We start from the raw sequence: 24,284 nt of genomic DNA on the forward strand, positions 1-24,284 counted from the left end.
ACCATGATCTGTGAAAGGTGAATAACACCACTGCGCTAAATATTGATTGAATTGTTAGTTATATAGAGGCTTCAAGCTAGTATTAATTAATTAATAATTATATTAAAGCCAAACACTTTAGACACTCTTGTGTCATTGTTTACTTTTTCACACTTAAGGGACTGTAAGACAGAGATGAACAACATTTTTTTCATTTTTAGAAGAGGAATTGTACATTAACTCACCCTGTCTGTCAGGTCAGCAGGTTCACAACTGTAGACTGGACTGCCATTGATTAAGGACCCCTGTGTTATTGCTGCCATTGACCATGCTCATGATCATGAGTCGTCTTCTGCTGTAAATATTAAAATATTGATTATAGCTGCTTTAGGAGGGTCATAACAGTGAGCTTATGGAAAACGTATAACTTGTCACGTGTAAATTGAGGGCCAAAAAATAAGTTAGAAGTAAAATGTGTAAAAAAAGAAAAAGAAAAAAAAGAATTAATAAAGGCATATATTGTGATCACATATAGTTGGCATTTGTCTTTAATAATAACAGATACACTTCAAGGACAATCAACAAAAAATAAAAAGGCAGAAATGATGAAACCTAATATATGGGCACAATAATAACATCAAACTCGATATTTAAATTCTCATAATTAACAGAAATTGTATAGCTGATGATATATTTTCATTGACAACTACATTGTATAACAGAGTAAACAAAGTACAATCAAGTTTAAGTTACACTTCACTCACTCTTAGTCCACTGTCCAAACTATAGAAAACTTTCCCAGACACTAAACACTAGTGAGTCAGAGGATTATATGAGTGTTCATGACCTTTAGGGCTTGTTTATAATTATGTAATGTAACAAGAAGTGGGCGTAAAAGTCAGACCGGTGAGATATCCAGAACATGTCAAATGTCAATGGGGCAACAGCCAGAATAAAGGTTAACAGGCACCTGTTAATGAAAAACTGTTCGGTGTGTGTGTGTGTGTGTGTGTGTGTGTGTGTGTGTGTGTGTGTGTGTGTGTGTGTGTGTGTGTGTGTGTGTGTGTGTGTGTGTCTGTGTGTGTCTGTGTGTGTTGTTTACCTTTGGTACTAAGAAACAGTTTTTTTGCTTGACTAAAAACCTGACAGTTTCTCTAGAAACAGAATGCCTATATAGTTAGATGAAATGCTTGATCACTCTCATGCCTGCAGTTCAAATTTGAAGATAGCCAGGTAGCTTAGCTTAGCACACAGAATGGGAACAGGGGGTGTTAGTAGGCTGAATCTGTTACCTTTGGACACAGCTAACATGCTGCTGATGCTAGCTTCATATGTTTACCTAACAGACACGGGAGTGATATTGGTCTATTCATCTAACTCTGGACAAGTAAGCAAATTAGTGCATTGGCACACCTTTCAATTTATTCATATTTGGCCTCAGAGCAAGTAGGTTTCTTTGGAGCTGCAAACTACCAAAAAAGGTAAAGTTGTTCTCCAAATATTTGACTTTTTTTTTTCTTACTTCCTTTGACATTATACTGAAACGTTTCATAAGTGAACATCATCACGAGTGAATAGCATCCATTATGTTTTCTTGACTGAAGTAGAGCTAAAAATGACCTCTAAGTTTATGTTTTTGTGCAGAAGTTGATTGTGTATAATTAAATGTCATTTGATTGTTATTATAATTAAGTAAGCTTTGACCTTTGAAGTAAACAAACAGCAGTCAATATTTTCAGCATGATAGCTTTTTTTAAAAAAAAAGAGGTGTACTGCTCGAAGACAACAGAGTGCTGACACTGTACCATTACCACATTTGATCCACTATGGATGCAGCACAGTACTTCGGCAATGGAAAAATCTGTGTTGTTCACCTGCATTATGCAATGGTGTTGCCTTCCCCAAACAACTTAAATAGTGCTCTCATTGTCCATGTCTTCTTTGTTTTTGCCAATGCTGATTTTGGCGTGTCCATTTTCCACCGTGTTACCCTCTAGTCCATTTTCTTTAGCTTGATTCCTCAGTGTTAACTTCTTCTGTCTCTTGACAACTGTGCGGTAGACGCCTCCCCAGAGCATGTTAGAGAGGAAGTAGAGTCCAGTAATCAACCCCAAGAATGTCATTCTGAAAGTAAAGTACATTAGAACAGGTTCCGTTTAATTTTTTACTTCTTTGAAGTGCTTTCATTCAGACTTTTTGTCTGAGTTTTGAACAAAAACACTATTACATCAAGTGAAACTTGTGTTTTGTGTAAAAAGTGTAGAAATCCGTTCGGGAGCAGTGACTTCCTGGAAATAGTCCTACACATAACCCTCTATAATTACCACAACTTGTAGTTTTTACTCTTTAAATGTTGTATAGATCAAACAAAAGAAGAATATAACATGCTAATTCATGAGCTTTAGACGTGCCGTTGGCAGATTTATTTTACCTTCAGACGTAGCCAGGCTAGCTGTTTCCTACTGTTTTCAGTCTTTATGTTAAGATAAGATAATCAGGTGCTGGCTGTGGCTTCATATTAAGAATATATCAAAATATCGAAATATTGTGGTAGTTAATATAAGATTAATTCAAACTGTAAAACAACAATGTCCACATTTCTTTTTTAGTAAAAACAGACTTCAACTTTTAGAATTACATTTTTTAAACGATTAACACACATCTTTTTTTTTAGGATTATTACAAGTAGGATATTCTAGCAAACAAATAAGTCTGGTTTCACTGTACCTAAATTTATTAGCATCATAGAGTCTACATGCTCCACGTCCTCCACAATTCTTGGTACCCCACTTTAAACAGGTTTGGTCAATCAGTGCTCCAAAATATATAGGAGGAGGTATCCCACCTGAAAACACAAAAAGTCACATCCAAAAAAAAGATCCAATTTAACTAATCATTGCTTTCAGTATAATCATGGTCCTGTGACCTGTGAGCTAAAAGATACCTTTAACATGATGATTTTAGAAAACCTACATTTTGATACTCACCCAGGGTTCTTACTATCAGTGTCTGCATACCCAAAGCCAGTGACTTCAGGTCTGGCTGTATGGACCTGGAAGATAAGCCCAAACGTTATCATATCAGACCATGATATCAGCATTTTAGCTTAAAGAATACACAGGATGCAATATTACCTACAATAGTGTTACAGAGACAGTTCACAAAAAGTCATCACATATGTGATAAGGCATGATTATACCCAGCCGTAAAAGATGTGAGCTGAGCCTGTTTTAGCTTTAGTGTCTCTGACCTGAGCAGTACGATGTATCCCGGCGTGCCCCCACAGGCAGAAATAAAGGACCCCACTACAGAAAAAGTCATGTAGATTTTGAACATGAAATCACAGTTGCTCCTCCTTGGGCACTGGCCCAGCACTGCGGACATGTTCATGCCTGGAGTCATCATCTCCCCAGCACAGGTGCAGTTATGAAACATCTAAAGAACCGGAAGACAGACGTGAATAATTACCTTTGACTGTGGACTGTAGCTGGGTTGCTGCTACACAATATATGACTTTCAAACAAGACTTAAAACAGAACGATAATGCTGCTAGGGAAATAAAAGTGGCTGTCTTACCATTCCCCTGCCAGTGCCGGTGGAGGTCTGGCAGCCAGCCAGGCAGGGTGAGGCATACGTTACTCCGTTGTGGGCGCATACTGGGTCCCAATGCTTCATTGAGCAGGAGCAGCCCATGTTGCACTGTGACAGCAAGGTCTGTTGGTTGTAGGACACTTGAGGAACCCTGGTGCACACAGACATGAACAGAAATGCTGTAAGGGTATACTGTTCCAATAAAGTTTGAATCTGTTTCCATGGATATCATTCTTAACTCATAATGGAGTCAAAAAGCTTTAGGTTGCAAATGTTGACCTATAGGCCTATTTAGCATTTGTGTGTTTCTCATGTTATGTATGTTGTGAACCTAACATTTTGGGGGAAATATGTAATTTAAACAACAAAAACTAAAATCAAAGACTGAGTGATAGGAAACTTTGCAATGGAACCACCCCTTCACTAACTCCACTAACTTGTATAATTTAAAACGATAGTTGCATGCCACTCACCCCTGATATGAGACAGTCAGACCTGCCACCTCTGTCGTGTCACAGTGGAGGAAGACCTGAATGAAAAGCAGACATGAGGCCCCGAAGGAGGTAGCGATTGACACCCTGGCTGCTCCGATGACACCCAGCTTGAAACGCTTCAGTACAAAACCTCCGGTGATGATGCCCAAAGCAACTGCTGGCAGGTTCATTATACCTAGATGGATGAATACATGCATGAATGAATGGATGGATCATCAATACACTGGAAATACAATAAAATGAAAACATCCAAATTATCACAATGTTATGCCATAATGTAATAAAAACAATGTTTCATAAACATTGGGTAACACATAAGCACGTTGAAGAGTACAAAGGTAATTAGGGAATTGTGAGATCATGTGATGGATGCCTTTCAATATTAGACAGTTATATTAGTTAATATCCCTTTCTAAAAGAAGAAGTTGAGTACCACCTGTCATGTTCCAAATGTGTTCATTTGAAATTATTTTAACTATATGTTATTAAACACTATTAGTTATGAAAGTGGATACTGTTACTATATTTTTTTCCATACAATTTAACGCTCAAGGTCAGTTCGTTCAAGTTTGCCTTTATACTTCTAACACTCAGAGTGGCAGAAGTTGTACGTTTCAGCCATTCATCATCATTCATTACTTTTAGCTTACTATTTCAATTACTTATTTTTTAGTTTACAATTTCAAATATTTACATTTAGCTTACTATTTAAAAAAAATACTTTTAGCTTACTATTTAAACAATTTACTTTTAGTTAACAATTTCAACTATTTACTTTCAGCTAACAACTTCAACTACCGTATTTTCCGGACTATAAGTCCCACTTTTTTTCATAGTTTGGTTGGTCCTGTGACTTATAGTCAGGTGCGACTTATATATGTTTTTTTTTGACTGATGTGACTTATACTCCGGAGCAACTTATAGTCCGGAAAATACGGTGTTTACTTTCAGCTAACAATTTCAACTATTCACTTTTTGCTAACAATCTCAACTATTCACTTTTAGCTAACAATTTCAACTTTTCACTTTCAGATAACAATTTTGACTCTTTACTTTAAGCTTACTATTTTAACTATTTTAATTAAACACTTTCCTCTATTTACTTTTAGCTAACAATTTCAGGTATTTACTTTTAGCTAACAATTTGAACTTTATGGCACCCAGCATATGGACACAACAACAACATTTCTATCCATTGCTGTTTATAAAAAATATCTTCTGTAACTGCTTCACAGCATCATTGCAACTAAGACCCAGCATCTAATTTTATAAAGTAAAAGTAAAAAGGATCAGCGTTTAATTGGGACTCAGCATTTAATTGCAGTTTTACCGTATTTACTTTAGGCTAACTATTTCAACTATTTACTTTTAGCCAACTATTTTAACAGTTTTTCCATTACCTATAGCAAACTGTTTGAAATAATTTTTCATTCTTTAGTTATCCATTCATTTGCTAACTGGTGCACTCTCCCTGGCAGAACTGGCTCTATACAGTATGTGGATTTCTTTTTTTTTTAAGGTAATTCCTTTTTTAAATTAGCTACTCCACAATCTTTCCATGTACACCACATTGTATGCATTTGCATTAAAATGGTTCTGTTCAGCAGCCAATTGTTCTATTTTTAGGTTTCATAACAGTACAGTAGGTGATTGTAAACAATAACTTATATATTAAATAAATAAATATTAATATTCCAACAATAACACTGTCAGCTAGCCGTGCTGGTAAACAGTCATAAATAGATAATCATAGCTCAGGGTGCTACTTTACAGACACACAAAAGAGAAGCCCACAGTGGGCTACTTAGTGCTTACGTTTCAAGTCAACTGTATCTCTCCCAATCACACTTCCCTTCAATAACATCATTGTTTCAGTTACAAAGATCAGTAAAGGCAGAGTGAATGGGTGTAAGTTGTTGTACCTATAATGAAAATGGCCTTGGAGGCTGATTGGCCGTAGATTTGCTCCATGAACTTAGGCTTGAAGGTGATCATGCCAATGAAGCCGTTGACAGCCACCAGGTGTGTAAGGATCATCAGCGTGAAGACGTTGTTCTTGAAGAGTCTCCTCAGAGATGGAATGAAATCTGGTGAAGAAGCATAAAGAGAGATTATAGCATTAAACTAAAGCAGTTTTATTGAGAGGCACGATAGCTTCCTTATTATTGCCGACGTGAATGTAAAAATGTACTGTATTGAGTCAGAATAATTTAGGTCTTAAGTCTTTGCCTACAAAATAACTTTCTTCAAGAAGGTTATGTTTTCTGTTCGGTTCGTCCATTTGTTTGTCTGTTTGCTGGATGTTTGTCTGTCAGCAGGATAACGGATTTTCATGAAACTTGGTGTAACACGGGCCAAGGAAGAACCAATGAAATTTTGGAGCAGAGCCGAATGACGGGGCGGATACACAGATTATTTTTCACTTTCGTTAACATTGCGAGATAGGGCGTTTGTGCCACATTCATGTGGTGTTGGAATAATCGGAAAATAGCTGGGTAAGACTGGGTAAATTCAAACTGCATTACCATTGTGAGATAGGGCATGCCTTGGTGGAGGTCTGCGCTCTATAATTTTAAACTCTTTTGTTATATATTGTCACATTTTTTTTATTTCTTTTTTGCTGATTTTTGGAAGTAATGTTACTTTCACATAATAATTTACAAACGTGAACTGGCCCTTAGTTTAGCTAACTGCTTTCACTCTTTCCTGAAGTGTGATTTAACTCTTGCCCAGATTGCATGGTTGTTTGTTACTGCAAGTCCAGTATTCAGGGTTACTAATCTGAAGCTCTGGTTTGTCTGGACTATACCTTGTTGATGATTAAACACCCCTATCAACTCTAAAAATGGTTTGCACATTACACATTTCTTTGTGCTTACTGATGGGAAAAGCTTGAAAAGTACCTTTAGCCAGCTCCTGGAATGTAACTGGCTTATTCTTCTCCTCATGATCCTGGTTTTCGTCTGGCAGGAAATTCTCCTGCTCTGCCACTGTGGTGAGCTCTGTGCTTTTACTCTGGCTCTGCTCTTGCCCCTCCTTGGGCAAAGACTTGGGCAGGAACCAGAATGGGATACTGGACAGAAGGATGACGGTGCCAGTCACGATGAAGCCTAGCCACCAGGCCCCCACCCAGCGGGAGTCCTTATGGTTAATGGTGACACTGTCTGGGAAAGGAAGACGAGAAAAGACAGCAGATTATTATAAAGTGTTTAAAGGACTTTCATTGGTAACCCTTGACTGTTTTTGTCTTAACAGTTTAGACATTTGTAGGAGCTAACAGCTTTAATCTATGCAGTAAACACTGAAATAGTCCTACTATGAAAACAGGATAAAAGCTATTGTCTCTGAAAGATTAATAATAACTCAATGACCATGTTTAATCTTTAACTAAAACATTGCTGTGTAGGTTCAAAAGGATGTACTGTTTTGCTGAAGGGCAATTTAATGCCAGACTTTGACATACGTTATGTGTTAAACGTCTCCAACTCAGCCAATTACTCAAAATTAGTCTAATCAATCTAGGGTAATACTGACTAACCGGGTGAGAACTAGCAAAAATAAAGCCTGCATGTTCTGCCACATTAAGACATCTTGTTTTTCCCCTGATATTGAGAAGTCCCTTACTTAAATCTACAAATCCAATGTCTACGTAGATCTTGGCAAGGAGGGACCCGAGCATGAACCCAAACATAGGTCCTAGGATCCCCACTGTATGGATGCAGGCTGGGGAATGGAGAAACAGAGAGAGAAAGGCCATTTACTTTAGTACTGTCATCACACATATTCAATCAAGAATTATCCAAATAATACAGGTTAGGCAAACAGAAAAGCAACAAAACACCAATAGCGGGACACTTTGTAAGTGAGCAAATAGTAAAAAATAAAATGATAATGTAGCTAAGCCCTTAAGCGGCGTAAAGTAACCAACCCAAACAGGAAAGAATGTAAACCAGGGGTCAGCAACCTTTGGCACCTTTTGGTAGCTAAACCAATGTTGAAGTGAAGTTCCTTCCTATCCACATACCAAATGACCTCTTTCACAGCCTTTGGCAGGTGCACAGCCTGTTATTTACAATAGGTTGATTGAGTTTTTTCCATTTCCAATTCCGGGAAGACCTGCCCTACTCTGCCTCTGATTGGCTGGTACTCGTTGACTTCTTCACACAATGTGGCGCACGTGGGAAAAAAGAACACTGCCTGAGCGGTCTTGCTAGATGATGGCAGGTAAGTAGTAATGATATGGCACACTGGTTAACAAGAACTTTTTAAAAAAATGCCCTCTTACCAAAAAGGTTGCCAACACCTGGTTTAAACTAACACAGGTGTAAGGTCTGGCAAAATGTCATAAAAAAATATCACAGACAGTGGGAGGTTAAAAGTAACTTACCCAAATAGAAAGGAGTGTTCTCTTCCTTGGCGAAGTCATCCAGGTAGGACACACCCAGAGGCATGATGGGAGTCTCTCCAATTCCACGCAACATGTTTCCCAGGAAAACATAGATCCACATGGACGAGCCAGCTGCCTTTTCACAAGCTGAGAGAGGAAAACTGGGCTCAGAATGTGAAATAAAACCATAAATAATATTACAAATTCTTTATAGAGCATAGCTTCTGCTTCTATTAAGAAATTGATTTGGTGTCATATCTGTTTGCCATATACCTGTTCTGGCCTCTAAATCAGGCGTCTTATCTGCAACAGCCAGGCTGTGGTTTGACAGACAGGGCAGGATGCTCGCAGTGCTGTTGATATCTGTACTGTGAGACACACTGGTCTCATATTTATACCTGGAAAAAATGAAAATAAATATTACACAACTGTCTAAGCTGAGTCTTTTTTGTGTCAGAAGTTTTTAGCACTTAAGTTACTAAACTAAACTAATAAATCAATTAAATAAATAGTCCTGGTAGTCCTATTGCAGCATAGCACTGGATAGTCTGCTGTGTGCACTGAACTTGGAGGCGCCAGGGTACATACACAGGTTGGGTAGGGCCCTCAATGTAGACCAACAGCTCATTTTTGAGCTGAGACCTCAAACAGACTAATCCCACCATGTTCGCATTAGAAAAATTTAAATTAGCTGTTACTTTATGATGTTGTATATTTCTTGCATATTGTACCCAGAATACTAGTAGTTATTTGACTCTTCTCTCGGCATCCAAAGCAGCTCTGCCTCCAAGAACCATACAATTTGATTCTAATTAATAATGTGTGTCATTGCTGCAGGGCCACAAATGTTATTGTATATTACATATACAACATTTGTATATTAAAAGATAAAGGAAACGGGCTACTAACAGTCCCTGGAAGAAGTGAGGCAGGGCTATGAGGAAAGATCCAGCAGCCATGATCAAACAGCCAATTCCAATCAGTCTGGGACGATGGAGCTTAGCACCAAAGTAGCTTACAAAGGCTACTACCAACAGGTTACCTGTAAAGGTAAAAATAATTACAAAATAACTCAATGAATGAAAGAATGAATAATTGCTTAGAGACATAGTTTGACATATGTGAAAATACACATACAATATCCAGTTTCTTGTATAGAGTTATATGATTAGACTTATATATACCTCGCCAACCAGTTCTCACTCAGAACTCGTAAAATACGGATGTTTGGACAGTGGCTGTCAGCGTCTGAAGCGACAAAAAAAAGCGCCCTTCAGCGTGTTTGTATAACGAATTAGGTATCACGTATTAGCGAGTCGTATGTAAGGCCAAAATTCTGCGTAGGGAGGTTGGTTGGGGTTGCGTTGGGTTGCGTTGCGGTTGGATGGGTCAAACACAAGACTTTCACCCAGGAGACCAGGGTTCGTGTCCCACGTGTTTCCTAAAGTCGCTTTCTTCTTTAACCGTCCCGTTATTCCCGCGTGTCATGGAAGCGGAAGCCCACCCACGACCTTTTCCTAAACTCAACCGTCCCGTTCCCGCATTTCACGGACCTTTTCCTTAAAGGTGCTCTAAGCGATGTAACGCGTTTTTTAGGCTGCAACATTTTTTGTCACATACAGCAAACATCTCCTCACTATCCGCAAGCTGCCTGTCCCCAGAACACACTGTAAAAAAAAAAAAGCAATCTCTGTAGACAGCCCAGGCTCCACAAACACTAACAAAAACAAACTGCGCCAACCTGCAACACGAAGCATACACAAACAGTGTTCCAGCGTTCCAGCCAATAACCGACAAGAAGGATTTGGGGGTGGGGGTGGGGGGTTAGTGCGTGGAGGCATGGAAGGGAGGCAGAGGGGCGGGATGAGGAGGAGGGAGGGGCGAGCTAGTCTTGTTTTGTTTGAACATACTTCGAACGTCAACAAGAAGTAACGTCACCCAACATCGACCAAGAGCGTTTAGTTAAAGCGTGTTATATGACGCTAAAGGAGACTTTTAGCGCCAATACCAACGACAAAGGCACCTGATCAAGCGTCCGTATTTTACGAGATGGGAGTGAGAATCTGTTGACCTCTCTCATTTTTGTACTCTTAATGTGAAGCTAGAGTCAGAAGGCATAGCTAAGCATAGCTTAGCATAAAAACTGGAAGCAGCTAGCCTGGCTCTGTCCAACGGAAACAAAATCCACTAAGCACCAATAAAACTCACTAATTAACATTTTACATTTGTGTTTCATACAAAAACCAATCCAAAAAGTGTTTTTATAAAAGCTGCACATACCCATTTCGAAGCTGCCATCTATAACCCCTATGAGGGAGCTGGGGATATCAAAGCGCCTCTCAATCTGGGTGATGGAGCTCTTCATATAGGCTCCACCAAAGGCTTTGGAAAAGAATACAAATGCCATGGAGGCCAGGAAGAGCTGGAAACACACAAACACACACAATAAGCATGTTGGAGGAACCTGTTTGATTGTTTTCCTTATTAGGTTTAGTTAAAAGGATTAGCTATGGGGCCATTATTGTAGCAAAACTATTTGCAAATGTGTGTGGAGAGTTGAGCAACTGTATCTCAATCCATGTGTGTGTATTCAGATTTGTGAATATGTAAAATAATCTCTAAATGTGCACTATGTTTTTTTTATGTGTACAGGAATCTGAAAATGTGTATTCAGAATCCATGTGTGGAAGACAAAATTGTAAATGCATACATAGATATTATTGGCTGAAAAGTATATTGTTATCGGTTACAACTCAACATGCCTCTCAATTGACAATTGTCTTTTTATATGTGACTGTTGCTACTGCAGTGGCAGAGATCTACACATTTACAGATTTGTCTACATTTACAGATTTGTCTACACATTTACAAATCGCAGTACCCTTGTAAATCTGAATACAGATTTGGAGATCTTTTTAAAAACATTTACAAACCTGATTACACACACATGGATTCTAAATACACATTTGCAGATTCCTGTACACATTCACAAAAACGTCATACAACCCTCCACATATGCACATTTGCAAAATAGTTTTGCTACACTAATGACCCCGTAGTTACCACTCAGACTGATTCTCAGAACATCTTTAAATGCAAACTGAGTGTTGTAGTTTGTTTTAAAATAATTACAATTACAAAGACACCCGAGTGAGAGGATTAATCTATTTTTTAGAAGTTCCAGTAATGTTATGAAAGGTTTATTCCAAAACAAAGGACAAAAGGATGTAATTGCATCTTGCACAGACATTAAGGGAAATGGTGAATGACTGTATTAACACATAGAGTCCTCCTCTTATGATGGATTAGGATCACACACATTTAAAGACCTACAGTACTTCACACCTGCTTTCAAGATTGATTGGATTTATTTTTTATTTAAATTAGATGTAATACTTTGTAGAAAAAATCTAATGTAATCTAATGTAAAATGTGTTTTAATCTTATCGTCATTTCAACATCATGTCAAGACAAAGAAAGAGGACATTGGAATCACAGTATACAAGTTGTCACACCATATTTTGTCAAATGAAATTAATACAAAGTCTGAGTTCTGGAGATTAAAGATTTACTGAAATCTTAAATCTTTGAGAACTTATCGGAGTCCATTTTAGCATTTGTTTGCTTTGCCACAAATGTATTACAGATTAGGGATTCACACTGGGCTATAGTTCATAGACTGTTCTGTGAATATGTTTCAAGAACAGATCAGGGCTCCACAAAATGTAATTTCCGCCAGAGTTCAACACGCAATAAAACACTGTTATCAACCAGAATTAATTGCTACTGATCTGATAATGTCAATGTTAACAGAACACATGTAATAAACTGTGTCACCATGTTGACAAAGTACCAATGAAAAACAACTCACTGATACAGGTCACAGCAAACATGTTTGTCTTCCTAAAAACTGAGTATATTAACCTTATCTCAATGCAATTGTCTGTGATTCACAGCCATTTCAACACAACTTTACACCCATAAACTGCTCTGTTCCCATTCCATGAGCAAGTAAAACCCCTTTTAATGGACTCAAAGTCTCATTTGTTGTCAAATATTAGGCTTTTTTTGGTTAATGCATTGCTCTTTTACTGCCTCATCGAGTACGACATTTGTCTTTCACAGATAATACTGACACAGAAATGACTACCAAGACAACTAAGGGTAAACAAAAGCTTTACAGTGAGATTGTATAACTTGGCTCTATCTCGAGTCCATTTGTGTTCACAACTGTGGATATAAATGATCAATGCCATACATGAAGCAGTGAGTGTTATTCCTTGACAATTTTAATACTGGGAAAGGTTAACATTCATTTGGTGTCAAAGTCTCACATTTAATCTGGTCAAGAAAAAAAATTAGGTTTTTTTTTCTCAACCCCCTGGGACATCAAAATATACCTTTTATGTAATTTTCAATATCTCCAGATCAATACAGTTTTTGTTTAGAAGCAGAGAAATTTTCAACGAGGTCTTCCATACGATCGTATGGCTTCCAAAAGCTTTTTAAGTACAGCCAGGAACTAGTGTCTTTGCACAATAAATCCATAATTATGAATCCATAAATCACGTCACATAATCTTCGATATATTTGCATCGCTTCAAGCTAGCGTTGGCCGGTTTGTTTAGCCTTAAATTTAACACCTGGGGATTTCAAAGCGGACTTCAGATCCTAGAGCCGTCCAAAAGTTTAGTAATCCAGCATGGAGCTGCAGTGTCTTTTCGGAGACTTTGCACAATACAATAGCACACATTGTAGCCAAAACCGAGCCAAAAATAATGATATTACAGCGTAAATGTAATAAATAATGCATGGATTCTTATTAGCGCATTTGGATAGTAATGCAAGGCGTGCGCCCAGGGTGCATATTGTATGTGACTTATTGACACGGAAATGAATAGAAAGTGAAAGAAAGACAGCTCACTCAGCCAATATATAATCTTAACAGGAGGGCCATGTATGTAGTGTGTGTGTGTGTGTGTGTGTGTGTGTGTGTGTGTGTGTGTGTGTGTGTGTGTGTGTGTGTGTGTGTGTGTGTGTGTGTGTGGTTACGTAGCTGCAGGTCATCCAGGCAGCCCTGGATGTGTAAATGAGTGTGATTTGGCCTCCTGATGTCTCATAGCAGACAGGAAATGCATTAGAGATGGCACAACTAAGTGTTTTAACAAAAAACGTATGGACTTTTCTGGGAAAAAAATCTAAATAGTTTTTTTATTTGTGTTGGTTGCAGTGTTAGTTTTGTTTCCCCTGATTGCCAAGACTTGCAAAGACAAGGGAGAACAATTTTCAAAAGCCAAACGTCTTGTTTGATTTGAATACATTTCTGTGAGATTCAATTTCTGTTTAGTTCTTTTTCTTTTGTCTTTATAATCATTTTACCATGTATACACGCATGCAACATTCCTGCAGCATACATATCCTGATAGCCCAGGTTGTCCTGAAAAACATTATGTCTATAACTTATATAATATTGCATAATGGGCATAACAGGGTTGATATTATACAAGCATTATTACACAAGCAAACCAGATGACCCAAATATTGGAGAAAAAAATGGCTTAGACCCCAGAGGGTTAATGTTTTGCCTTTTACTCCCTTGTCAGGACTGGCATTTGTCTTTTGAAGATAATACTGACACTGAAAAGTTAGGGTAAAGAAAAGCAGTTTTACAATGAGATTATAGAACTTGGCATTATCACAGGTCTATTTTTGTTCACAACCATGGATTTAAATGATAAAGGCCCTACACAAAGCAGTGAACGATATTCCCTGACAATTGTGTAATACTGGAAAATGGTAACATTTAACCAACCTTGAAGTTGGAGCAGCAACCTGCACGTGTTTTTTTGGACTCTACACTCATGATGCTGCTGTGTGCTCAACAGATGCAAGGAAGAAGACAATCACTCCGCCAAGGGACCTGCAGAAAGACACCAAGATTATGAGCACATCAGAGTTTGGGACTAATTATGTTCATTTCATCAGATTTTTATCAAATTACTTTTCTTTAAAATATCCAAAAATAAAAAAAATGAACTTCTTTCTACTTACCAATTTCTTTAATTTTGTTTTAAATAAAGTAACTGTTGACGTTTTTTTAACAACATATGAAAAAATATATATAAAAATTGACACCAAAAGTACAAATGAAACAAACAAGCATACTCACATACGCACACAAACACAAGGGGGGGGGGGGGAGAGGTACAAGTATGCCCAATTGATCTTAACCCCAAGCCAAAGAAACCAAAACCCCAAAATATCTAGTAGTATGCATACAAAAACCAAATAAAGACCGGCATAGAAAAAAAAATCAGTGCATAAGTACATGCATAAATAAAAGTAGAATCAAATAGGGTCCAAAAAGTCCAAAAAAAGGTGCCCCAGGATTCTTCCCATTTATACTGATGTTTTGAAAACTTAGTAAAGTAACTGGTTAACGATTACAAGTTCATTGTCAGTGTGCAGTGTGATAGAGTCTCCAACCTGTCGATATATACTGGTATATACTGGTACATTTTGAAGAAGCTTAGAATTTAAGATTTGTTACAAAATTCACGTTGTTAGTCGGTTTTCTGATCACAATACAGACAATATAACAGTAATTTACACTGAACACACAAGTAAATAGTACAATATTTCCTCAGTGCATCACAAAGACCTTAGTGCAAAATTATAAGAAGGGTAAAAACCAGAAAAAATATGTACCTGAGAGGCAGCAGTGGTCCTATGAGGGATGGGAAGGATGTGGTAAAGTAGCTGAAGGCTCGCTGTACCTGGCAGGACTTTGTGCTTCAAGTCTTATCTTAAACAATTATCTGTAATCAGTAACCCAGCCACCATGTGAACTTGTTGATCGTGTCAATAAAAAGCCCTCCAACCCATCCAGCACTCATACACACAGACACGCCCCCACAAACAAACCCAAATGTGACTGCTCAGGTTGGGTAATGTCCAGTAGCATGTATGCCTGACCAGCACCGGAAGGTTCAGAGGTTCGCCGAATGCAAACACACACACTCACATTCACGGTCTGCGCACATTCGCACATCCTCCTCTATAAACATCATAAGCCTCCCAAATATCCATTCTTTGGTACAACAAACAAACCGCAGCGTGAAGCTGTCCAAAGCTTATTTTACAAGCCTGCTGTTTCTGTTAGTTTTCTGTTTTCAAAGACTGAAATGCTTTTCCTCTCCTGGAGAAATTCAGCTTTTGTAAGACTGGGTGTTCCCAAGGCCTGATCAAAGTCTTCCTGTCCTATTGGTGGCACCTAACAATGGCTTCCTCTCTGTCCTAATGGCTGAGTATCGTACATCAAATTGCCTGATCAGATTTGTTAAGAGTATATCAGAAAAAAAAAAAAAACATGGAATTCTTTGCCAGCTGTATTTCATATTTGTGGTGTATTTCATATTTTCATTGCAGTAATACCATAGAGTTTAGCAGATTAACAGTTAAAGGGCAAATTCACCCGAACTACAAAAAAAACTTTTCTTGCTTACTTCAATAGGTAATAAATATATACTTGAATTATTTTTAAATCAACCTGCAACTAATTAACATCATGTGCCAAATGGTTTGTTAACACAGAACCATCTGAGAAGCCGTCATTGGAAACTGTTTGGGAAAGGGCAGGCACTTTAAAAAAAAATACCTGGCAGGTGATCGGATGAACCATCTGTCTATCACGTCCGCCATTGTTGTTTTGAACTAACCGGCGCGGCAGTCACGCACCTAAACCGCTCCTAACCAGACATTGATTGGTGCAGTAAGAATAAGGTTGGAGCCTGACAAGATGGATTTTTGTGATCCCACCATTCTCGTGTGATGTCATGATGTCATCTCCCAGGTGTCCTGCGTTTGTTTGACCCATCTACTACCCCAACCTTCAAGGTTCAAGGGTTTTCATTGATCATGTGCACAACAATAACAGACAGGTTAGTAGTATAGTATTCATTGGAAATAACAAGCCTCAGACAGAAAGAAAAGTAAAAGCTAAATCTGAATCTAAGGCAAACAAAAAAATGCAAGTTAAGATATTGGGCTAAAATACAGTATAAACAAATAAAATATAAATGAAGACAGTATTGCAAATTATTAAAACCGAATGTAAAAGGGAATGTGTCACTGCTGCGAAGCCAATTGCCCCTCTAGGGACAAATAAAGTTCTACTTGACTTGACTTGAATGTGAAAAGTTATTTAGTAATGTGCATACTGAGAGTGTCACGGGTACAATGTCGGACTCAAATGCTCAACTCAACACAGAGTAAAAGGTCCATCCATCTTCATCCGCTTATCCGGGGTCGGGACGCGGGGGTAGCAGCTCCAGCAGGGGACCCCAAACTTCCCTTTCCCGGGCCACATTAACCAGCTCCGACTGGGGGATCCCGAGGCGTTCCCAGGCCAGGTTAGAGATATAATCCCTCCACCTAGTCCTGGGTCTCCCCCGAGGCCTCCTCCCAGCTGGACGTGCCTGGAACACCTCCCTAGGGAGGCGCCCAGGGGGCATCCTTACCAGATGCCCGAACCACCTCAACTGGCTCCTTTCGACGCAAAGGAGCAGCGGCTCTACTCCGAGCTCCTCACGGATAACTGAGCTTCTCACCCTATCTCTAAGGGAGACGCCAGCTACCCTCCTGAGGAAACCCATTTCGGCCGCTTGTACCCTGGATCTTGTTCTTTCGGTCATGACCCAGCCTTCATGACCATAGGTGAGGTAGGAACAAAAAACTGACCGGTAGATTGAGAGCTTTGCCTTCTGGCTCAGCTCTCTTTTACGTCTAACCGTGCGATAAATTGAATGTAATACCGCACCTGCTGTGCCGATTCTCCGACCAATCTCCCAGCTCCATTGTCCCCTCACTCGCGAACAAGACCCCCAAGGTACTTGAACTCCTTCACTTGGGGTAAGGACTCATTCCCTACCTGGAGAAGGCACTCCATCGGTTTCCTGCTGAGAACCATGGCCTCCGATTTAGAGGTGCTGATCCTCATCCCAGCCGCTTCACACTCGGCTGCGAACCGATCCAGTGAGTGCTGAAGGTCACAGGCCGATGATGCCATCAGGACCACATCATCTGCAAAAAGCAGCGATGAGATCCCCAGCCCACCGAACTGCAACCCCCTCTCCACCCGACTACGCCTCGATATCCTGTCCATAAATACTACAAACAGGATTGGTGACAAAGCGCAGCCCTGGCGGAGGCCAACTCTCACCTGAAAGCGAGTCCGACTTACTGCCGAGAACCCGGACACAGCTCTCGCTTTGGTCGTACAGAGATGGATGGCCCTGAGAAGGGACCCCCTCACCCGTACTCCCGCAGCACCTCCCACAGTATCTCCCGGGGCACCCGGTCATACGCCTTCTCCAGATCCACAAAACACATGTAGACTGGTTGGGCATACTCCCAGGCTCCCTCCAGGATCCTTGCGAGTGTAAAGATCTGGTCCGTTGTTCCCACGACCAGGGACGGAATCCGCATTGTTCCTCTTCAACCTGAGATTCGACTATCGACCGAACCCTCCTTTCCAGCACCTTGGAGTAGACTTTACCGGGAGGCTGAGAGTGTGATACCCCTGTAGTGGCACACACCCTCTGGTCCCCCTTTTTAAAAGGGGAACCACCACCCGGTCTGCCACTCCTTAGGCACCGTCCCAGACTTCCACGCAATGTTGAAGGCGTGTCAACCAAGACAACCCCTCCACACCCAGAGCTTTAAGCATTTCTGGACGGATCTCATCAATTCCTGGGGCTTTGCCACTGTGGAGTTGTTTAACTACATCAGCAACCTCCACCAGGGAAATTGATGCCAATCCCCCCCTCATCCTCCAGCTCTGCCTCTACCATAGAGGGCGTATTAGTCGGATTTGAGTTCCTCGGAGTTCCTTCCACCGCCCTATTACCTCCTCAGTTGAGGTCAACAGCGTCCCATCCTTACTGTACACAGCTTGGATGGTTCTCCGCTTCCCCCTCCTGAGGTGGCGAACGGTTTTCCAGAAGTACCTTGGTGCCGACCGAAAGTCCTTCTCCATGTCTTCTCCGAACTTCTCCCACACACGCTGCTTTGCCTCTTTCACGGCAGAGGCTGCAGCCCTTCGGGACTTCGGTACCTTGCAACTGCCTCCGGAGTCGTCTGGGATAACATATCCCGGAAAGACTCCTTCTTCAATCGGACGGCTTCCCTGACCACCGGTGTCCACCACGGTGTTCGTGGGTTACCGCCCCTTGAGGCACCTAAGACCCTAAGACCACAGCTCCTCACCGCAGCTTCAGCAATGGAAACTTTGAACATTGTCCACTCGGGTTCAATGCCCCCAGCCTCCCACAGGGATGCACGAAAAGCTCCGCCCGGAGTGTGAGTTGAAAGTCTGTCGGACAGGGGCCTCCTCAGACGTTCCCAATTTACTCGCACTACCCGTTTGGGCTTACCAGGTCTGTCAGAGTCTTCCCCCACCCCTGACCCAACTCACCACCAGATGGTGATCGGTTGACAGCTCCGCCCCTCTCTTCACCCGAGTGTCCAAAACATATGGCCTCAGATCAGATGAAACGATTATAAAATCGATCATTGACCTTTGGCCTAGGGTGCTCTGGTACCAAGTACACTTATGAGCATCCCTATGTTCGAACATGGTGTTCGTTATAGACAATCCATGACTAGCACAGAAGTCCAACAACAAACAACCACTCTGGTTTAGATCAGGAGGCCGTTCCTCCCAATCACGCCTCTCCATGTGTCTCCATCATTACCCACGTGCGCGTTGAAGTCCCCCAGCAGAACTATGGAGTCCCCGACTGGAGCCCCATGCAGGACTCCACTCAAGGTCTCCAAGAAGGCCGAATACTCTGAACTCTTGTTTGGTGCATATGCACAAACAACAGTCAGAGTTTTCCCCCACAACCCGCAGGCGTAGGGGAGGCGACCCTCTCGTCCACCGGGTTAAACTCCAACGTAGCGGCGCTCAGCCGAGGGGCTTGTGAGTATCCCCACACCCGCCCGGCGCCTCACACCCTGGGCAGCTCCAGAGAAGAAAAGAGTCAACCCCTATCCAGGAGTATGGTTCCAGAACCAAGACTGTGCGTAGAGGTAAGCCCCACCAGATCTAACCGGTAGCGCTCCACCTCCCGCTAAGTTCCGGCTCCTTCCCCCACAGAGAGGTGACATTCCACGTCCCCAGAGCTAGCCTCTGCTGCCCGGGTCTGGTCCGTCGAGGCCCCTGACCTTCACTGCCACCCATGTGGCAGCGCACCCGACCCCAGCGGTTCCTCCCACAGGTGGTGGGCCCATGGGATGGAGGGATGTCTGCCACGTAGCTTTTTCGGGCTGTGCCCGACCAGGCTCCGTGGCAAACCCGGCCACCAGACGCTCGCTGACGAGCCCTCCATCTGGGCCTGGCTCCAGACGGGGGCCCCGGGCTTCCTCCGGGCAGGGTCACTTCATCCCTTCCTCGATTTTTCATAGGATTTTTGAACCATTCTTTGTCTGGCCCCTCACCTGAGATCACTTTGCCTTGGGAGACCCTACCAGGAGCACCAAGCTCCAGACAACACAGCCCTCAGGTTCATAGGGACACACAAACCTCTCCACCACGATAAGGTGATGGTTCCCGGAGAAGAGAGTAAAAGGTGAGTATGTTTATTAAAGAATAATCACTCCAGGCAACGGTACAAATCCAATATGCAGAAGACGGGGTCAAAAATACAGGCAATAAATCAGGAAACACTGGAAACAAACAATAGGAAACGCTGGAGAGTGAGACACACGAGGAGCAACTACAACCTGGCAGGAAACAAGTGAAACAAGGGGGTATATATATACACGGGGATGGATAGACAGCTACACACAGGTGAATCACATTAGGGCGGAGACAGGTAATCACAAACGGCGGGAAACAAACAAAGGCAGGAAGACAAGTGAAGTGAATTAAGACAAAACAGTACATGTCAAAATAAAACAGGAAGTCCAAGAAACAAACAGAAAACACAATAAGGGGTCTTCTGTCACTGGACGTGACAGAGAGGTGTTAACAGTTCTCAAGTAAAAGTATATAAAGATAAAGGGACTGGTTATAGCTAAAGTGACATGTGATGAGCTCAGAGCTCAAGAGTTCAAAAGTCAGTCCTTCAGCCTTGTGGTGCGGGAACGGATGCTGCAGCTGCAATGACAGGAAACCAAAATGTTGATGCCTGCGCAGTATGCTCGTGTTGGCGTCTTTTATCGGGTGCAATCTAGCATGTGCCACACTGACTGTAATGGTCCGGAGTATAGCAGCATTTTCTACAGTAAGAAATAACCAATTAAGGTTTCTTAACCAAAAAACAACACAACTGGACCGAAATTGGGAAATTAACAACGTTGGGAACCAAGATTACAGGTTTCCCTGACGTTGGCATGTAGCTACACGTAGTGGAATGACAGAGTATTACCATAAAATCCATAACAAGGCTTTTAAACCAAAAACTACACAGTCGAACATGTTCCAGCAGAAATGTGATCCAGAATTGGGGAGAAATTCTTCACATCAGCAACCAAGGGAGTATGTAAAACATAAACACTGCAGTAACGTCGGTTGAATGGGGGTGAAGCCCAAGTGTTGACACGTGTACTGGGTGCGATATAGCATCTACCCAGCATCAGAGGATGTCATTTCTCTTAATGGTGGCCATTTTGAATACATTCTAATGAATGTCCTCTCAATTTAAAATATATATATATATATATATATATATATATATATATATATATATATATATATATGTTAACTGTTATAGCACATTATTAAGGTGTATATTAATTGTTAACTATGTTGGGTACATTGCTATGATGTACTGTTCTTTTGTGATTTGTGATTAGTTCAAAAGCATAGCTTACAAGGAAAATTACATGTTGTAAGCTATGCTAGGTCTACCATTGAAGTTATGGACTAAAATTGGGTACTTGTCAACTATGTTACCTTTCAACTAGGTTAGCCAGAAGTTCCAACTCATCATGAGTAAAATACTTTTTTCTTAATGTGAAATTTACCCTCAATTTGAGCGGCCCACCTGTGATCGTATGACTCAGGACGGATGTTTAAACCAGGTCAAAGTTGGGTTTAATACAACACCGAAAGAAGGTACATACTTATATTCATATTTGGTTTATTTGATAGAAAACAGATTCAGTAATTGCTTTAAATACAGAAAAAAAGCATGTTCAATGTGAGGGATTTTCGATTAGTAATCCATTAAATTTGAATACATTAGATTTGGATTTGGAAATCTGAAGGATACCTCCAGTCTGAGCTGGCAGTACTTTTCAGCGCAGCATGCTGCAGGCTCGGCACTCACAGCTGGTGATGTGCTTGTAGGTGTAGTGTCTGATCTTTAGGTCAAAGCACTGCAGAGTCACTGGTCTCTTCTCTGAGCTCAACTCCTGACAGCATCTGCCCTTCTGCTCCACCTGCAGGTCACCGTGTAACACGACAGAGAGAGACGAGATGTGTTATTGTAATGTACCCTACCCAGAGTTAAAATAAAGGAAAGTCTATCAAATTCACATGGGACTGAAGAAAAAAAAGAAGTCCTCAGCATGACCACTAAAAACCTCAAAATGTGTTAATTGTCTGTGCCATAACCATTGTTGTCATAAGTGACAGGTATATATTTCTTACCTGGGCTGAGACACACATTGGCCCTGACACACAGGTATCTGCATGACGGTGGTACAGTTGTCTACGGTAACATTGATACTGGTCACCTTCGGAGCACACCTCTGGTTACCTGAAGTCAGGGAAATTATTATGGGAGGCAACGTGATGTGTGGGATCAAAAGACTTGTGGAAATGGAAAATGTGAAGATATTTTCCTCTTTATCAAGTTTTGAATGCAGGAAAGCCCCACAATGGTTAAATTGTTGGAACCGATACGTCAAACTTATACAAACTGAAATTGTAAATGCCTTCAATATTTTAGATTTTGACTTGACTTACATGTAAAGCAGCAGTGTTGATCTTACCAAATTCTGTCCTGGTGAATACTGGTTAAATGTTTGTTGTTCTACTTATTCTTTAAACACTTAACTATGGATTGGTTCCTTGGTTCCAGTGTATCAGCTTTTGTTTTCAAAAAGCTAGATAGCCCCTTACCTTACTGGAGTTGAACCGGTTGAACCGGCATTTGTCACTTTGGCACCTTCTGGAAAATGTAATTAGCAACCTGTGCCATCCAATTTGTATTTCAAGCGGTGTTGAGCAGTAACGTTACTAGTTTAACCAACATTACTTCTCAATAGTGTCTTTGTTTTCTAAATCAAATAGATTTTTAGCAGCTTAGCTCTCTTATTGATCAAGTAGTGCAGTAGCAGCCACACAAACTACATTTTCAGATTAAACATTACACTAATTGGTAATTATTGGTAATTAAACAGAGATTAAAAAAAAGTATTAAAAAAAAACTTATTTAAAAGCATATACAGCTTATCATATTGCATTTACAGTTAAAGGTTCCATATTATGCACATTTTCAGGTTCCTACTTGTATTTTTAGTGTTTCCTAACATGTTTATTGCCATGCGGCCAGAGGGGGCGAGTCTTCTGCTTACATCCTCAGAGAACTGTCAACTTGTGTATCTGGGACAATGGCATGGCGTAGCTCCATCGCCATCGCCTAAAAAAGGCTATGGCTAATGTGTTAGCAATTTACACATCCAGCAGACAAGGAGCAACATTATCATGCCTGCCTTTCGAGTCACACACATGTTCAATAGGCCTATATATATATATGCTTTGATTTTAAGGTTGGTCTTATAGAGTGTCATTTGGGCATAAACCCTTTATTTTATTTTGAACATTGCAATATGTAGGCAATAACATTTTGATGTCTTAAAGCTACATTAATATATTTTGGCCACTAGGAGACAGAAGAGCACTAACACAAACAGACAGACAGTCCTGACATTTAAAAAAAACACCTTATCACCTTAAAAGGCTATGGCTAATGTGCAAACACATTAAAAAACAAGCACTTTAGTGAACGTACATTGATGGTCCCCTCTGTCCCATAGGATTACATTGCAGCCCAATACTAAACTGTCACACATAAATCACTTTAAAGCTGTAGGATGAAACAATTCTATCTTTTATGGAATGCTGTTTTATTCAATATTAAATAAATGAATAAATACATAAATAAATGAATAAATACATGAATAAATAAATAAATATGCCTTTGAAATACATCATGAAATAAATAAATGAGGCAATAAATACATAAATAAATGTAAATATTCATATAAAAATGAATAAATTAGTTAAATAAATATATTAAAAGGTTTTACTTCTAATTATTTCATGGTACTTTTATTTCATAAGTACACAATTATTCATTTCAAGAGACTTTTATTTCCTAAACCCACATTTATTTATTTCCGTGGACTTTTATTTCCAGTTCTTATATGCAAATCAGGGGGCGTGGCTGTATCTCACATTCAGACAGAGCCGTGCTCTGTACCCAGCGCACAGTCACCTATTCTGGGGTAACTGAACCACCAACTAGCGCTGACCTGACGGAGCAACACGACTGGCAGTTCGCGCTGCTCTGTACCCAGCCCACAGTCACCTGTTCTGGGGTAACTAGACTACCAACTACCGCTGAACTGACAGAAAACCACAACCGGCATCTGGCGGTGCTCTGTACCCAGCCCACAGTCACCTATTCTGGGCTAACTAGACCACCAACTACCGCTCAACTGACGGAGCACCACGACTGGCAGATCGCGGAGCTACCCCAGTTTAGGGGACTGTGGGCTGGGTACAGAGCACCGCAAACTGCCAGTCGTGTTGCTCCTTC

At 40.7% G+C, this 24,284-nt stretch overlaps 1 protein-coding gene across 1 annotated transcript; it reads right to left on the minus strand.

The window, feature by feature from the left end:
* Positions 1-1,850: 1,850 nt before the first annotated feature.
* Positions 1,851-14,314, minus strand: slco1d1 (solute carrier organic anion transporter family, member 1D1). Its single transcript, XM_078242546.1, has 14 exons — positions 14,264-14,314; positions 10,732-10,873; positions 9,361-9,493; positions 8,725-8,849; positions 8,452-8,598; positions 7,689-7,787; positions 6,968-7,228; positions 5,987-6,151; positions 4,044-4,239; positions 3,556-3,721; positions 3,230-3,414; positions 2,967-3,031; positions 2,707-2,824; positions 1,851-2,103 (listed from the first exon to the last, which is right to left on the minus strand). The coding sequence occupies exons 1-14, from the start codon at positions 14,312-14,314 to the stop codon at positions 1,890-1,892; spliced, it is 2,067 nt and encodes a 688-aa protein (XP_078098672.1). The 3' UTR covers positions 1,851-1,889.
* Positions 14,315-24,284: the final 9,970 nt, after the last annotated feature.

Source organism: Sander vitreus, chromosome 23 (genome assembly GCF_031162955.1).
Source record: "Sander vitreus isolate 19-12246 chromosome 23, sanVit1, whole genome shotgun sequence".
In the NCBI taxonomy this organism is placed as follows: Eukaryota; Metazoa; Chordata; class Actinopteri; order Perciformes; family Percidae; genus Sander; species Sander vitreus.

Coding starts and splice junctions, on each gene's coding strand:
- slco1d1 (XM_078242546.1), bottom strand. CDS start 14,314: ATGAGTGTAGAGTCCAAAAAAACACGTGCAGGTTGCTGCTCCAACTTC. Junction 10,874..14,263: donor GTTGCTGCTCCAACTTCAAG/GTTGGTTAAATG, acceptor GTGTGTTTCCAG/CTCTTCCTGGCCTCCATGGC. Junction 9,494..10,731: donor AGATGGCAGCTTCGAAATGG/GTATGTGCAGCT, acceptor TTACCTTTACAG/GTAACCTGTTGGTAGTAGCC.